Genomic DNA, 17,251 nt, shown 5'->3' on the forward strand with positions numbered 1-17,251 from the left:
GAGTTTTGAGACAATCAAACTGGAAATTCTTTGATGTGGATGGATAAAAACTGACACACAAATGCTGGCAAATCTGCCTTATTCCTATCTCATTGTCACTTGATTTTTTTATTCACTTTTATTGAGTGTTCCTGCTTACGCTGAATTAGTATGCGCCTTAAGGCCTGTGATGTCCAAGCCACACTGCCAAAAAAAACAGAGACATAGGTATATATGATATTTGGAATTATTAATTTTATGACCTTATAGTACATTTTGGAAAACATTGTGGCACAGATGCAACATTATTCATATTCATTCGCGTACCTTTTTTGCAGTTGTAATCAATAACCACGTTTTTTTCCCCCCGATCTTGCCCACTCTGCATAGGACTCATGGACATGCAAGGTGAGCCATGAACGCTCTTCTTTTCTCAGTGGACCACATACATGCCTTGCACAGTACATGTGCTTTGATTGCCGCCAAGTCAACTTGTTATAGCACAAGCAACCGGCCACCTGCGTGCTGCTGCTAGCACTGAGTAAGCTCACGCCTTCTGGTGTCAGCGTGCAGCACTGGCGAAAAAAAAAAGAGACAAATATATGTGACATTTTGAAGAAATCATTGTATGACCTGAATAGTACCAATCAGAAAACATCATCGCACTAATGCAATATTATTTGAAAACGAACAGATCGGGTGTAAATTTGTTACTTGTAAAAGTTAGCTTTTTTTACTTTTATTTTCTCAGTCTCATTCACGCTCTCCCTCCCCTCCTGATCTGACCCTAACTAACTAACTAACAGCGCCAGCATACTTTCTCAAGGGACAGTGGCATCACATCTCCAGGATGCTTTAGTTTCAGATGCTCATGCATCACGATGGTGCTGCCGTGAAAAGAAAGCTCCGCTTTACATAATCTGCATTCAACTTTTTTTTTCTTATTCGGTGAAGTGCTCCCTCACTTTAGAAAGTTTCTGTCTCAATTTTTTTTCCATCTCCTTCCCCCTCCTCTATATTATTCTTCTCCTCAGACATTCTTCTTCGTTGGTAGGACTGTGTGCAGTCTTGAGAAACAATAACAAACAATACTGCCCCCAGACGTTCGTGTAGTGCACTGCAGTTACAAAAACCAATGTGGTTCTTTGTGACTGGAGCCTCTATTGAAGGCTGTTCATGACGCATCGACAATAAAAAATGTGCGTCGACAACTTTTTGTAGTCGACATCGTCGATTATGTCGACTAATCGTTGCAGCCCTAGTGTCGGAATATTACCAGTAGAAGGACCTGAAAAAATTGCTTGAGGATAGCAAGGCCCAGTGATCTCAATTCAGCATGCCTGTTCTACCACCATTACCAGGAAATGTGTAAAAAAAGTGAAGATGAGATATAATATTAAGAGAAATCATTCAAATTGAAATGCCTAAAGTATGATGATCCAAAAGTGGAACCTGCAGGTTTCTACAATTCAGTATTCACTAGTCAGGTGCTAAATTACTGATATTTATAATGCAGTTTGCAATATAAGATGTATAGTTCAGGGACTTTTTCCATTGACTTTTGTTGTTCAAGTTATAATTAATTGTATTTGGGCTAGTCTAAATTTATTGCAGAACATTTAATATTTAATGCCTTGTGCCCATTCCTAATTTACATAGTACTATTACATTTTCATCAGTTTAAATTTTAATTATAAATACCTTTAATTACATTTTTGTCCTCCAGATCACTGCAATTACATTTTGTTTGGTAAAAAACTGTAGGTAGCCTTTTTCCATTGACTTCCATGGAGCTTTTAATTAGAACAATTTACTTAATTACATTTTGCCATGTCAAAATTTGAAATTCTGACATAGATTTATATTTTAACATAATTACAATATTGTACATTAAAAGTGGCTAGGCAATATCTCTAATTAGATCTTTAATGGAAAAAATGAAGAGCATCTAGAAAATCATTATCCCTCTTTAAGATAGTCACTTCTTTTGTCTTACATCAAAACCTACTAAAAATAACTTTTTTCCAGCTTTATTTACACATTTTGCCATACAACATTCAAGTAAAGAAAAAGCAACAGTTCTGGAAATTAGTTAAGAAATGAAAACTAGAATAATAGAGTTGGAAAAGTAATCATTCGCCCTCATGTAATACTTTGTAGAGCCACCTTGTGCTTTAATAACAGCCACCAATCTGACTGACTATGTCTCTAGCAGCTTTGCGCACCTAGATTGGGAAGTATTTGTCCATTCTTCCTTGCAGATTTTTTTGAGTTAAATTTTGTGGTGAGCAGCAATGGACTGCTTTCTTCAAATCCATCCGTAGGTTTCTGTCGAATGTAAGTCTGTGCTGTAACTTGGACATTTAAGGACATACAGCTTCCCATACTTAAAAGATAATTTTGGTATTTTTCAAGGTGCACAGGAGACAGAGGAATTGAATTAGCCACTTTATGCTGAATATAGGCAAGGTGGCCATACAAAGGACCTTTTAGTTTCTTTAGTGGCCACTTTAACCACTCCACCCAGATATTAGGTGGCAACGTTTTCATCCTTTTACCTGCTCATGCACACTGCCCGGGGTCAGAGGCAACTACCATGTTACTATTTCCTCGGGCTATATCAACCAACAAAGACAAAGGGTCCACAGTTGGAACTCGTTGGTAACTACTCATCATAGCCAATGCCTTGACTGTTAACAGCCAGGAGATGTGTCCGAAGTGCTGTATCTGTCCACCAACTGCTGCTCATGAAGATTCTTTTATGCTGGATTCTCTGGTAGCACAGAGCTGTCATTCCAGCCTTATAGCATTCGTGTCTGCATTAGTTTTGCATGTTCTCCCCTTGAATTTACAAATTGAGTAACATGAGTGAGTGTCAGTTAGTTTACTCACTCTAACACGTCCTATGTAATTTTATTACTATATCCTCAGCAAGAGCGAATCATCGTGCATTAAAAAAAAACATAATTGTATTGTACAACTTTAATCTGCCCTGTCACATTCATCCTTTTTCATTTTCCGAGTTTTTATTTTTTATTTTTAATTGTGCATGCACACAACACACCACAGAAACATGGATGTGCAGGTGGCTTGGCTCTTTCTAAAATTGTAATGCTTTTAAAAACTAATGCTTTGCCCTCCATGCCTAAACAACTGCAAGGCAGATATTAACACTGGAACTAGTCTGTAGTTAGAGGGACAAGAAATTATTAGAATATTAATTTACAGTTTAGCTTCTGGGACTTATAATAGAACCTCCCATTGATTTTGCTGTAATATATATTGTAATATTCTAACATAACTAAAAAAACACGTCTATCAGTTTAACATAACCTACCTAACTAAAAATAGCTTTTATAAGTATGTGGCTCATTATATGTGGGGTCTTTGATCTTTCACTACGATGTGCTGCTAGTCTTGGTCATATACATGTTTAGATTGCTATTTTACTAATGAAGAGAAAAGACAATATGGAAACCTATAAGTTATTTCAAAGAAGACACATTTGGGTATGTAAAAATACCATTATTGCTTTTGATTGACTTGTAGGTTTATTGCAACATACACAACCAACTTTGAAATATGATAAGCCATTGTATTACTTTTTTGGTGGTTTATTTAGGTTCTTGGTTGTGCTGGAAGGTGAACCATCTGCCCAACCTCTGTCTGGCAGAGAGCTGCAGATTTTCCTCAATAACTAATGTAATTGGCAACATCCTTTTTCTTATCACTCTTGACCATTTGCTTAGTCTCCATTGAAGAGAAACACTCCCTAAAATATAATATTGCCACTACCATGCTTTACAGTCGATCTGGAGTATTTTGGATCTGTTTGCTTTTTGTAAAATATTGCATTTGGTATTCAGTCTAAAAAGGTTCAGTCTATGGCACATATGACCATAAAACGTTCTGCCACATGGCCTGCAATACAGGACAACTCTGTGTAAAAACTTGTAAAATTGTTGTCACATGCACCAATCTCAGCCATAAATACTTGTACATTCTTCAGTGTTACCATTGGTAGTTTACCTGATCAGTAGCTTCCTGGCTTTGTCATCTGGCTTAGAGCGACAGATCTTGGCAAGGTGTTTGTGGTGCCATACACTTCTCACTTCTTAATAATGCTCTAAAGGTACTCAGAGGGATAGTTAAAACCATAGAAATCTTCTTGTATCTTTCTTGTGATTTGCGCCTTTTCTTAACTTTATTCCAAAGCTCTTTTGAAAGCACCTTTTCAACCATGGTGGATTTTTTTGCATAGCTGTACACTACAGTACTTGCAATGAAATCTTCAAGGAACAGATGGGTTTATTCTGAAGTAATAACCTCTACAGTTGATGTTAGGTGCAGGCCAATTGGTCTTGTGGGTGATCTGGAAGGTGATTGGTTGTACCTGAGCAATTTGGTAATGGTTACTCTAAGAGGATAATCATTTGTCCAAACCAAGTATTTTACCAGTTAAATTTGAGTAGTTAAGGATTTTTTTTAATGTCCATTTTCACTTTGATATTGAGTTATGTTGTGTAACACAGCTAGAAATAGTGACAAAAGGTAAGGATTTTGATCGTATGATGATTTTCTGTATAACTGTAGCAGTTGGCAAGAGTAAAATAGGAATTGGAATGAGAAAATAAAACCTGTTGCCATATTGTGTCTGTTCAGTTTTCAATTTAGAATTGATGATCCAGTTAAAAAAAATGGGTCCTTGTATTATTGAAAGATAGCTTTGTTAATTCTAAGGTCCCTAACAATATGTGTGATTTGGAATATAATTTGTATTTAATATTTCAAATAACTAGTACAGATTTTCCAGATCAAATAATTTTCTCTTCCTCGTCATCCTTCAGTCCACCCAAAATATGTTAAATTCTAGCCCTGCATTGGTTTACCCTGCTGAATTTAGTTGCAACCAGTTGTGACAAATAATTTAAGATTTTTCCTTTACATTTTTTTTTTTTTTTACAACTTTTGAGTGATAATTTGATTTTAATATCAGAATGCTTGCGAAATGTATTGTTCATATTAAGCTCCTTCTTTGCTGTAGCATTGTGAAAGCAAAATTAATCCAAACATTATTGTTTAACATGGTTACAGTATTGGTATAGGAACATGTGTTACTATGCTAATGTTTGCTAAATGCCATCATTTGAAATACATAAGAAATGTATTTTATTATGTTAGCTAGATTCCATCTTTTGGAATATTGAAGATATGTATTCTATTATACAAGTACTAATAAAATGCATTGCTTCTACATTCCACAAGATGTTTGTAGCAAGAGATTGATTCTTTGTTATTATATATATATAATATACATAGATAGATAGATATAGATATATATTTTATTTTTATATATAAAAAAGCAAAAGCCCACTGACTGATTCATCACTCGATCTCCTAAATTGTGACATTAGGTATGGATGTTTGTTTTAAGTTTTAGGTGTGAGATGAGAATGGATTTTGTGAAACTCCTACCCTAAGGGAGTGAAACTACCCCTTAAATGCTAAAATATTTTCTATCTTAAAAATTATTTTTGTCAGAAATTCCAAAACACATAACTTTTATTTTGATGTATGCTTTTTTTTTTACAGTTTTTTTTTTTGTAATTATTTTTAGATAGGGTCATCAAAAAAATGGGACACATGCCAATTTTTGAATGTTCTTGCAAAATTTTAGGAAAATATTTCTGAAATTCAACATTGCATAAGAAACTGAGACGTACTAGTTTTGAAAATTCAATTCAAACTACCGGACAGCATTCAATATGTCAAAACATTCTTCCAGTTCACTTTCCTTTACCATGATACTATGTGACATTGCTGGTTAATTTGAATTGCGCTTTAAAAAAAATGCACTGACTTTTATATTTTCGTGATGTTGCCAGTCAGTGACGTTCTGGGTCTTAGCTAAGGGAACTAACTATATTAACGCCTGGAAATGAAAAAGCTACAAAATCAGCAACTGTCAGTTAGCAAAGCTTAATACACACAAAGATGACATATGATTCAATTGATTCAGTAGTTGAGATTAAAGAGGCTTTACACTATCCAGTAGAGTTCTTACATACACTCAATCCTCCCGGCATTCCTCCACACAAACTTACTTTGAAGATAGGAGCACCAGTTACCATTGTGAGAAACTTAAATCCTCCTAAACTATGCAATGGCACAAAACTACAAATAAAAGCTTTACACAAAAATGTAATTGAAGCATGTATTTTTACTGGCCCTTGTCATGGAGAAAGTGTCTTTATACCACATATTCCTCTTATACCATCTGACTTTTCCTTTTCAATTCAAACGCCTGTAATTTCCAATTGTGTTTTGCAATGACTACCAGTGAAACACAAGGTTTGTCTCTAAAAGAACCAGGAGTGGATTTGATGGGTGATTGTTTTTCTCTTGGTCAGCTTTATGTGGCATGATCCAGAGTGACTTCACCTCACTCCCTATTCTTTCTGAAACCTGGAGGTGCTGCATCTAATGTTGTATTAAGAGAAACATTGTAGTTTCTTGCTCAACATATTTGCTCCTTTTGTGTGATTTCTGTGTACAGCACAGACTTGGTACGTAATCAAAAACTGAAATAAAATTGTGTCCAGACACAAAGTTATCAAAAGAGACTTTTGTGAGCGAAGCCGTAGGTATTAGCTACTCTTTTATATTCTCACGGCATTGAGTATACGGGTTTGCTATTTGTATCATATATTTAATTGTTTCTATTGAGAAATTTTTGTTTTTTTGTTGTTTTTCTCAGTCCATTAATCAAAATTTGTTCCGAGGATAATGAGTTCTCTGGTTTCTGATTTTGTTTGAAAATTCAAGTATTATTTTATGCTTAAAGATTTTTTTCTCTTACTAGATTTGAAAAGCGGATTTATATTCCATTACCAGAGGAGCCAGCACGAGCTCAGATGTTCAGACTTCATTTGGGAAATACTCCACATAACCTTTCAGAGGCTGATCTACGAGAACTAGCGCGAAAGACAGATGGCTATTCTGGAGCAGACATCAGTATTATTGTCCGAGATGCTCTCATGCAGCCTGTACGCAAAGTTCAGTCAGCGACACATTTTAAAAAGGTTAGTATGCAATAGGAAGACACTAATGTAATTCAGAAATCAACTTTTTTATTAAAAATTTCTACGGTAGATTATTATTACACTATTGTTCATTTGTGTGATAGACTGCACAATTAACCATTTTTATATCATATTACAATTTCAATTGAGTATACAGTAATTGTTTCAGATAAAAATAATGTCTTTTAAGATTTATATTATAAACAAAATTACATGATTATTGGAATGCCTAACACATTGCACTTTGTATCTGAGCTGATTAAAAACTATTAACATCACTGGTAACAAGCATGTCCTTAAAATGTTAAAGAACTAGCACACATCAGGGACTTCTCTATCTTAATTCCTGTAAAATGAAAGTACCAGCATTGCTTAATCATCTTTTTGATTATGGTGTACACTATTTTGTGTCAAAAGAAAAAGCTTGATTTTATTTTTAATGTTAATTGAATTTATTTTTTTACTAGTATCCAATATCAGACATTTGTACATTATCAAGATATGAAGCAGCAGGCACTGCAAAATTATCAGTTATTCTGTGTAACAGGTTGCAAGAAAATTGACAACCACTCTAAACTGTATTAAGATGAAAAATGAGGCTTCTTTAAAACTCTGCACATGTTACTTACCTGGAAAGGGGTCTCTCTTTGAATTGCCTTTCCCAAGGTTTCTTCCGTTTTTTTCCCTACAAGGGTTTTTTTTTTGGCGAGATTTTTTCTTGTCTTCTTAGAGAGTCAAGAATGGGGGGCTGTCAAGAGACAGGGCCTGTTAAAGCCCATTGCGGCACTTCTTGTGGGATTTTGGGCTATACAAAAAAATAAATTGTATTGTACTTATCAAACACTGGTATTTTAAACTACCAAGTAATATACATCAGAAAAAAAACCCATGCATAATACTATGAACTACTGTATATCTAACAAATCTCACACATAAGAGTACAGAGACAATTCTAATATGTGCCCCTCAGAATTATTTAATTTTAACATTTCTTAACAAATTATAGGCCTTGGTACGGCTTATTCATAGTAGCAAAATAGCAGGAAAAACTATAGACATAGTGTCCTTCAAAGCTTCACTTATACACTGTGCATCTCATACAGATATCTCCCTTTACACCACTTGCTTTCTCTAGACAGTACTCATGACATAACACCATTGTAAAATGAAATTCAGTTTGAACAAAGTAGCACCTGTTATTAGCACCATGAAACATATTCAGTATTGCCCAGGAGAATTCTCCAAATTCTTTGTACTTTCAGCTCAGACAAGCAACCTGCTCAAAATAACTAACATTAGACCTTTCCCTATACTTCATGGTCGACCTCTCATCCTTGTGTACATAGTTTGTGTACAAACGGTGTCCTGTTTACCACTAATGTTTTTACTGTTACTCTTTTTTTTTCCATCCCCGCCCATTCAAACCTAATATTCAAAGTAAAGTTTTCCTTTGCCATGTTTTCTTCAGGTTACCAGGATACAACTCAGTTGGTTATTAAGAGATTTTACTTTTCTTTCATAGAATTTCATGATTACTAACATTAGATAAGAGTATACACTATTGTAATAGTCTAAAATTAATTAATTTATCCTTATCTATCTGTGGTTTTCTGGTTCAGATTTGCAGAGAGCTATTGCTTATCAGGGCAGCAGTAGGCGCAAGAAGACAAACAGCCAATGGTGGACAATAGGAAAATATATTTTAATTATTTCCATCAGCAAAATATAAAAACTTTACATTTTATCAGTGCTGACAAACTCTCTTCATCAGTGTTGCTGCTAGAATATTGTGTGTAAAGCTATCTTGTGGTGCCACAGTAGTGGAGTGATTACTACTGCTGCATGGATCCAGTTTACTGGGTTCAAATCAGATCCTATTGGTCAATGTGTAGGTTCAACCATCTCTCTGTGTCTGTGTGGGTACTCTGGTTTTAAATTCCAACAGCTCCATAGAAGTGGCAGCATGTTACATGTTGGGTAGGACATGCAAGTAAGAATTTCACTGTACACTGTACGTGTGACAATAATGACCTTCTAGACCAGGGCTATTCAATTGGCGGCCCGCAGGCCACATGCGGCCCAGAATCAACCTCCGAGTGGCCTAGCCCGTGGTTCCGCCCATAGATAATAAATTAATATATATTATTCATAAATTGTTATTTAATATAATTTAATATAAATATATATATATATATTATATTAATATAAATATATAGTACTGTATGGTAATATAAATATAAAGTATTTATTATGTCTATGGTCCCGCCAAAAACGTGAATTCCTACGTAAATTACGTAGCCTGCAACACGCAAACAATGCAGAGCGTGCCGGTAGTAGCTTAGATTACTATCAATATGTCTTTCTCGACACTGAAACGTAAAATTGCCAAAAAAAACCGTAAGTTTAACCCTGCCTGGACTGACAAATACTTGTTTATTTTACCGCCACATCCAAACGCCAAACCGATGTGTTTAATTTGTAATGAGTGCGTTGGAGTATTTAAAGATTATAATGTGCGGAGGCATCACGTTGAGAAACACCACACTTTTCGCACCAATTTTCCAGAGGGATCTCAAGAGAGGGCTGCAAAAGTGCAGAGTTTGATTGCATCTTACAACCGGAGCAGTACTACCATGGTGCGGTCATTCACAGCCCAAGAGAGCTACTGCAGCATCCCTTCGTATTTCCTGGATACTGGCAAAAAAGAAAAGGCCATTCACAGACTCTGAAACCGTGAAGGACTGTATGCTGGCTGTCGTGGATGAGGTGATAAATGACGATAAAATTAAAATGAGCGTGGTATCTGCTATAAAAAACGTACCCCTGTCAGATACTTCAAACATTCGTAGGGTTGAAATTCTTGCTGCAGATGTGTATGAAACGCTGTTTGGAGACCTGATGAAAGCTGATACTATGTCTATAGCATTAGATGAGTTCACAGACAAAACTGATACTGCTCAGTTGTGCATATATGTCCGTTTTTTGATGGCAAATGCTTCCGAGAGGAGCTGCTCGGCCTACTGCCGTTAGAAGGACACACAACTGGCGATATAGTCTTTGGGAAAATTTCTGCCTTTTTTAAAGACAGTGGTCTGGATATGAAGAGTGCTTGTGACAGATGGGACTCCGTCCATGACAGGGAACGTGAATGGTTTGGCAGCACATTGGTCCGCTGTTGCACCTCAGTTGATCTCCTTACACTGCATTGTGCATCAGGCGGTGTTGTGTGCAAAACGACAATGGACAGCGTTATGACTATAATTAATTTTATTCGCTCCACATCAAGCCTCCAACACCGCTTATTCCGCATGCTGCTGTCAGAAATGTCTGCTGAGCACCACGACCTTCTTTTGCATAATGGCTTGACGTGGCTGTCCAAAGGCAAAGCACTGGAGCGTTTCTGCCGTCTCAGAGAAGAGATCATAACTTACCTCCGCGGCAGCAAGCAAAAAAAAGGCAGAAACGCACATGAGTCGCATACTGGACGACAACTTCATGGCCGATGCCTGCTTTCTGAGCGACATATTCAAACCCATGAACGATATTAATTAGGGACTACAAGGCAGAGATAAAACTGTCATCGACCTTGTGGAACAGATGCGCGCATTCCAAGTTAAACTGGACCTTTTCGCAAATGATTTGAGCACAGGCCGAATGCTGCATTTTCCGACACTCCGCAAATGCATCTCATCCCCCGCACAAATCACGGATGTGATGACAGGTTTCATTGCGATGTTGAAAAATAACTTTGCTGGTCGATTGGATGGACTTGATCTGCCCACAGAGTTGGCCGTTTTTGTCAGAGACCCATTCACTGTTGCAATAGAAGGGGACGTATCCGCCAGAGCTAAGAAACTGGTCCCTTCCATTGACGAGGGGAAATTTACACTCGAACTTGTTGACATGCAGTCATCTGTAACCATGGCACTGGAGCTTTCCACTAACGGGCCTGCAATGTTTTGGACTGATGTCAAGGCACATCAGTTCCCTAACATTAAGAAAGTAGCGATCGTCATGCTCATTATGTTAGGATCAACATATACATGTGAGTCAAGTTTTTCACTAATGAACTCCATAAAAAGCAACTCTCGTTGCTCCCTGACTGACCATACTGTCCTCCAATGCCTTCGAATTGCATTGACAACTTGACAAATTACGAGCCTAAAGTCACTGCTCTCGTTAAAAACAAAAAAATGTCACTTCTCCCACTAAGTCAGCAGGGTAACTGTAGCCTACAATACATCAATATAATGTGGGATGCGTAACAGAGGCATGCCTAATCACACATGGTGATTTAAAATATGTTCCCTCAGTGTTATTATAGTTGTGAATACTGTGCACTTTTTATTTTATGCACTTTGAGATGTTCCTGGGTCAAATGTGTGCAAGTTGTTTATTTTGTTTCAAAAGGAAACAATGTTATTTCTAATAGCCTACTTACTGTGCACTATTTTGTTTTGTGCACTTTGTGATCAGATAGGTCAGATATGTATCCTAGGTCAGTTTTTTTTCTTTTGTAAGTGGAAAAAATAGGGGCTACCTCAGATTCTGCTAATTCAGCTCTTTTTGTATGCACCTTTTGCTCTGCAAACTGACCAAAGTTAAGAGAGAAACAACGAATAAACCTTATGTTTTTCAATAAATTTGTTTGTGTTGGTTTTAAAATTTGTCATTAGGAGCTGCTTTGCCGATAAAATTACTGGCCCAGCTAACCTTCTTGGTTTGACAATCTGGCCCAACTGAATTTGTAATTGAATAGCCCTGTTCTAGACCTATAAATTGGCCCCAGTGTGAATGTGATTGCAGATATGAGTGGGTTCTTGTCCTCTTTTTTGGCACTTTAAGTGCAGAGCATGTGCATTCATGCAAACAGCTCACACAACAGCAGCACCTTCTGCTGCTTTAGGTAAGTTAACTCTGGAAATAAATGGAAGGGGAAAGCAGTTATGTAACCAGTTATAAGACTGAATGTATTATTGTAAAGAACTGGCATTATCAACCTCCAGATGAATTGATTTTGAACTAATTAATAACATGGGAAAGACACAGCTGTCCTAAGTGATATAAACATAATACAGGTTTAAAATCGGACAGTGGCGATAGGATGTGGGAGGCTTCAGCCCCTGATCTGTGGTGCCCAGCACTTGATCTTTCTGCCCATTATGTACCATTTGTATCCCCATTAAACAATAAATCAGTTCCTTACAAAGTTCTTACTTATTTATATAATTTGATCAAATTACTGTGTTTTAACTAATATTAATAGCTGTTTGTGAATCTTATTTTAGTTTCTTTTCTCCTTTCTTAGGATAATATTGATAAAGGTTTTATACTAGTAATGGTCATTTTGTATTAATATATATTTTTCAATTGCTAGCTGTTGGATACTACTGTATTAGATATAACTTGATATATAACATAACAAAAATGTTATTTATTTTTTTATGTTTAAGAAAATTTAACAACAGTTAGTCACAGACCCTACACAACTATAACAAATCAGATGATGACATTTTCATATCACTTTAATTGGAATCTGCTGTGTATGAAATCTATTGAGCCACCACAAGCCGATTTTATGCTCATTTTAACACCATTGTAAAGTGCTATTAAAAAGCATTTATTTAATGTAGTCTACTAACACTTTGCGCTTTCTTATCGCTATTACTTTAGAGTATGACTCATTGTTACAAAACAGTTTAGTAAACAAAAATGTAATAACTGACTTTTGTCCATCAGAAAATTCCTGGGAAAGACACAGTATTGTTTAATCAGACATTGCTATATACATAATAATTATTTAAACAATTTGGTTTGAGTTTTTAATCATTATTTCACAAATAAAGACTATTTGTGAGTATTTATAGTATTGTGTGTGTGCACTTTTTACTTTTTCAGGTACGTGGTCCATCCCGAACAAACACAAATATCATTGTGGATGACCTTTTAACCCCATGCTCTCCTGGTGACCCTGAAGCAATAGAAATGACTTGGATTGATGTTGCAAGTGACAAACTTCTGGAACCAATTGTGTGCATGGTAAGTGCCTTTTATACTGTTGTAAATGTTTTAGCCACTGTTTAATAAACATTTGGATCAAGACAGTTTGAAAACAGATGGATCTATGTGTGAACAAAATCATTCTGAATTGTATTATACTGCAGAAGATAGGACTAGTGGATCCCTGATGTCTACTGTTTCATAGTTAGTAGGGTCTTATACATTGCAAAATGAATATCTGTTACAATATGTCCTCTGTTGACTTAAGCAGTTACCCTGCAATACCCTGCTATGCGTATCCAAAATACTATGGGGCTGCTATATGCTTCCTCCTTAGGGTAACATAATTTGTCTCTTTCATGGATCAATTCCTACAGGATTTCATATGCTAACAGTGCCTTTCTGCTTACAACGGCATACAAAGGTACTTTTCAGTCACCTATTTGTGTTTGTTGCTTTTATTTTGTGTAGCCCCTGCTATGCTGTACTAATCATGCACATGGTAATGTTGGAAGTTGCAGTAATTGCAATAGTTGAGCCAATCTCAAACCTGAAATAAAAAAATAATTTGTAAAAGCTTACAATTTTATCATTTTTGTCTTCTTTATAGCTGTACAGAAGGTTTTTCCTCTTAGAATTCTGAATAAAATATTTGTCTTAAGTAAATGAGTTTGGATTGCATATATTTATTGGTAAATTTTTGTTTCCTTTATTCCTGAGATATTGCAAATTAGTAAGTGGAACATGTTGTTAAATGAGAAATACACTTTGTTGATACCTTGGGCTATTTTTTTTCACCGGTTGCTTGTATGATTTGTTATATAAAACTGCCTGTTAATAAATTATACTAAATGATTTAATTTTTTTAACTACAAGGACCTAGACTGAATGTCAAATTTTTAATAGTCTCAACAAGAAAGGACAACACGGTGCTATTATGGTAGTATGACCAAACTTGCTTCTATGTAGTACATGATTTTGCTTTTCAAAATCAATATCAGGTAGAGAACTGAATACATTATGCTGTTAAATACAAAAAGTGGATTTTGCACAGAAGGACATGCTAAGCTTTGGAAAGAAGAAAAAGGTGAGCAAAATTTTGGGGTCAACTAAAACAAACTCAGGCAGTTGTCAGTAATCTGTTATTGCAGTGAATATAAACTATATACCGTATAGACTGTTATCTTACTGTTAGATGTTACAGGATTAAGTATTTCTAATGGTATCGGTGCATCCCATTTTTGACCATATATTGCCATTTAGAGCAGTTTCAGTTAAAATAGGCTTATAGATGTACAGTAGTTATTGCGTGGAACTGCTTGGTCTTTTTAACTGCAGGGTTATTGTCATATCTTGGTTTTCTTTGTTTATATTCTTATTGGAATTACATAATTGTAGTAATTTTGCTTTGGAAAATAGGCAATGGATTGCTAATATATAATGGATTTATCTATTTTTATTTTAGTCTGATATGCTGAGATCCCTAGCCACCACCAGACCCACTGTAAATGCCGAAGACCTTCTCAAAGTGAAGAAGTTTACAGAAGATTTTGGACAAGAAGGTTGATGGAATAAATACAAAAATAAAACTATTTCCTTATCACTTCCATCACTACCACGGCTACTATTAAATACTGCTAATTATCTTGCCCTCTGACTTTATTTATAATACCTTGGGCTGAATCATTGATATAATGCTTTGCTATATACTGTGACAGAGAAAAGAGAAATCTGTATTACTGACGATTCCATCATGTGTTTTGAGAATTCACTTAATTAAATCGTAAAACTACTTCTTTGAAATAGACATCTTAAAACATCAAAATCTTTGATTGTGATTTTGTAAAAAAATAAAAGGAAAAGTAAAGGAAAGCTGTTCAGGGAAATGCCAAATCAGGTCATTAAATTATGTACTGTACATTAAGTGGCATCAAAACTGAAACAACCACATTCTTTTTGGTTTAGTAGTAATAGGTTTACAGTTTTTAATATGTCCCAGGCTAATCTAAATTGTTATTTAAAAAAGATTTTCAATTTAAATATTTTTTTCACTTTATGACAGAAAATACATGTATCTGATGCTAATCAAGTGGGAGAAAAATAGTAAAAATGCATTGCAACATTTGTAACCTAACAACGAAAATATGTTTGTTTTTTTGCAGACGAGGGACAGTAATTTTATTAACTCCAGGAAATTTTCTGTGCCTCACGGATGGCCTTTCATGTTGCTTCATGGAGCTTTTGTTGGTATTGCAGTCAGATGTGTATTGTCATGGTATAAATGATTAAGAGCCCCAACATTATTACTTTTATTTTAGCTCAGTAAAGAATGAGAACATAAAGGGTGAGTAGTTCTGATTGTAATTTTTACCACTGATTACATCAGTGCAGTTTCAAAAACTTAAGAAAATAAGCAGTCTTTGTAGTTCTGCCTTAAGGAATGCTGCTTATTTCCAAAAGACCCATTATCTAGTAAATTATTCTAAATGAGAAATTTTACTGCTGTATGTTTTGTTTGTTACAAAAAGATGCTGGAAATGCAGTTAATACAGACCACATACATGCAGAGTAAGTATGCGGCCTGGTAAGTCCTTAGCAGAGTCTGGATGGTGCCTTTGAGTTCACTGTAAATTCTGTATGTTCCTGTGATACTTGTAATTAGTCAATTACAGCCAGAGAGTAGTGGGGCTTCATGAATCATTTTGATGGATGAGTTTGAAAGTAGACAAATTTCATTAAATAGGTTTCTTTATACATTTTGTTTTTATTTGTGTGCTTAAAACCATTTTTGATTTTTTTGGGGTTTAACACTAAAGATAAAAGAGTTTCAATCAGAAATTTTGCATTATTGAATTTGGTTTCAGCTGAGGTTAAAATCTCATTTAATTTATTAAGGTAATTTTTGCTTTCGTTTTGTACCACAATTTACTAGTGTAGCTCAGAGAGTTGTAACATTTGTTTATAAAATACATCAAGCTAGTGTGTTTTACTATAATACACTATAATCATAAATGTTTAACATTTTAAGGGCATATTCTGAAAATTACAAAATACCCTTTTTCTGTGCTAGTCAGCATATATCAATGATGTTGGGTGGTTACAGTTTTGAATGCTTTTGTTAAATATAAAAATCTAATTTAAAAACTGTTTTACTTGTTGTTTTTTCCTACACTACATGATCTCAGTTAAAAATTTAAACAAGCATAATTCTAAAAACAAAGTTAGTTAAACTAGAAGGAATGTATTTTAATAATCGAAATGAATTAAGCAAGCTGATTTGAACTGTGACCCAGAAAAACACACAGAATATTTGAACCTTGTATAGTAAAAAGTTAGTCGAGAGGTAATTAACAAATACATGTATAAACTGTCTGTATTGTTTGCAGTATACAGTGTAGTTTCATAATTTTCCACTGTTCTTTTTTATTTTTATTATTGCAAGTTCAGTTTAAGAAGCAGCTCAATTGTCTCATAAAATGTGTCCTTCCGTCATTCTTTCATGACTTGTAAATTTTTCAATATTGTATTTTTTCTTCTTATTTATTCTTTTTACTAGAAAAAAACTTTTCCACATATAAAGTCTTTTATTTTCTACACTGAAATATAATATATAATTAGATGAGGTTTTCACTAGTATTCTTTCATTTAAACCCTTACCATAATTGAAAAACATTACTGGTTTATTGGATGCATACTGCAAAACAACAATTTTCTTTATCACAGCAAGAAATTTGCACATTAAATGATCAGCTAACAACAATTCTGTGTTAAATTTGTTTATTCTTTTTTAATTTTCATTTGCAGGAAAAAAGGGCTACTACAGTATGTATTCATTAACCATATAATTTATTGCAGTTGCAAAAGGATTTATTTATTTTTGAAAATGTGTTCAGTGAAATTAAAAACACTTCATAGTTAAGAATAAAAACAAAATCTAAACTTTTGTCAGTAATATTAAAAAAGAAAACAGCATTAACATATCTAAAATGCCTGGTGTATACTATCTGTGTGGAATTGTTTGCAAAAGTAAATCTTAATATACTGTTATTTGTCTGCTCCTTTGTGGTTGGTATTCCACTGGGAATACAGTGTTAGATCGCAAATATGTATGATTATTTCCATAAAACATTAAAAAGTAATCAGGTTTACACAATTGTTTGCCAGGATTAATATGTAGTTTTAGAAAAAGC

At 34.8% G+C, this 17,251-nt stretch overlaps 1 protein-coding gene across 1 annotated transcript in view; it reads left to right on the forward strand.

The window, feature by feature from the left end:
* vps4a (vacuolar protein sorting 4 homolog A) overlaps positions 1–17,214 on the forward strand; it is a 54,184-nt gene extending 36,970 nt beyond the window's left edge. The window contains exons 9-11 of the mRNA XM_039763458.1: positions 6,842–7,061; positions 12,960–13,100; positions 14,527–17,214. Of these exons, the coding sequence (XP_039619392.1) occupies positions 6,842–7,061; positions 12,960–13,100; positions 14,527–14,628 (463 nt within the window). The 3' untranslated portion in view covers positions 14,629–17,214. The remainder of the gene's footprint in view (positions 1–6,841; positions 7,062–12,959; positions 13,101–14,526) is intronic.
* The last annotated feature ends 37 nt before the right edge of the window (positions 17,215–17,251 follow it).

Source organism: Polypterus senegalus, chromosome 9 (assembly GCF_016835505.1).
Source record: "Polypterus senegalus isolate Bchr_013 chromosome 9, ASM1683550v1, whole genome shotgun sequence".
NCBI classification, from domain to species: Eukaryota; Metazoa; Chordata; class Cladistia; order Polypteriformes; family Polypteridae; genus Polypterus; species Polypterus senegalus.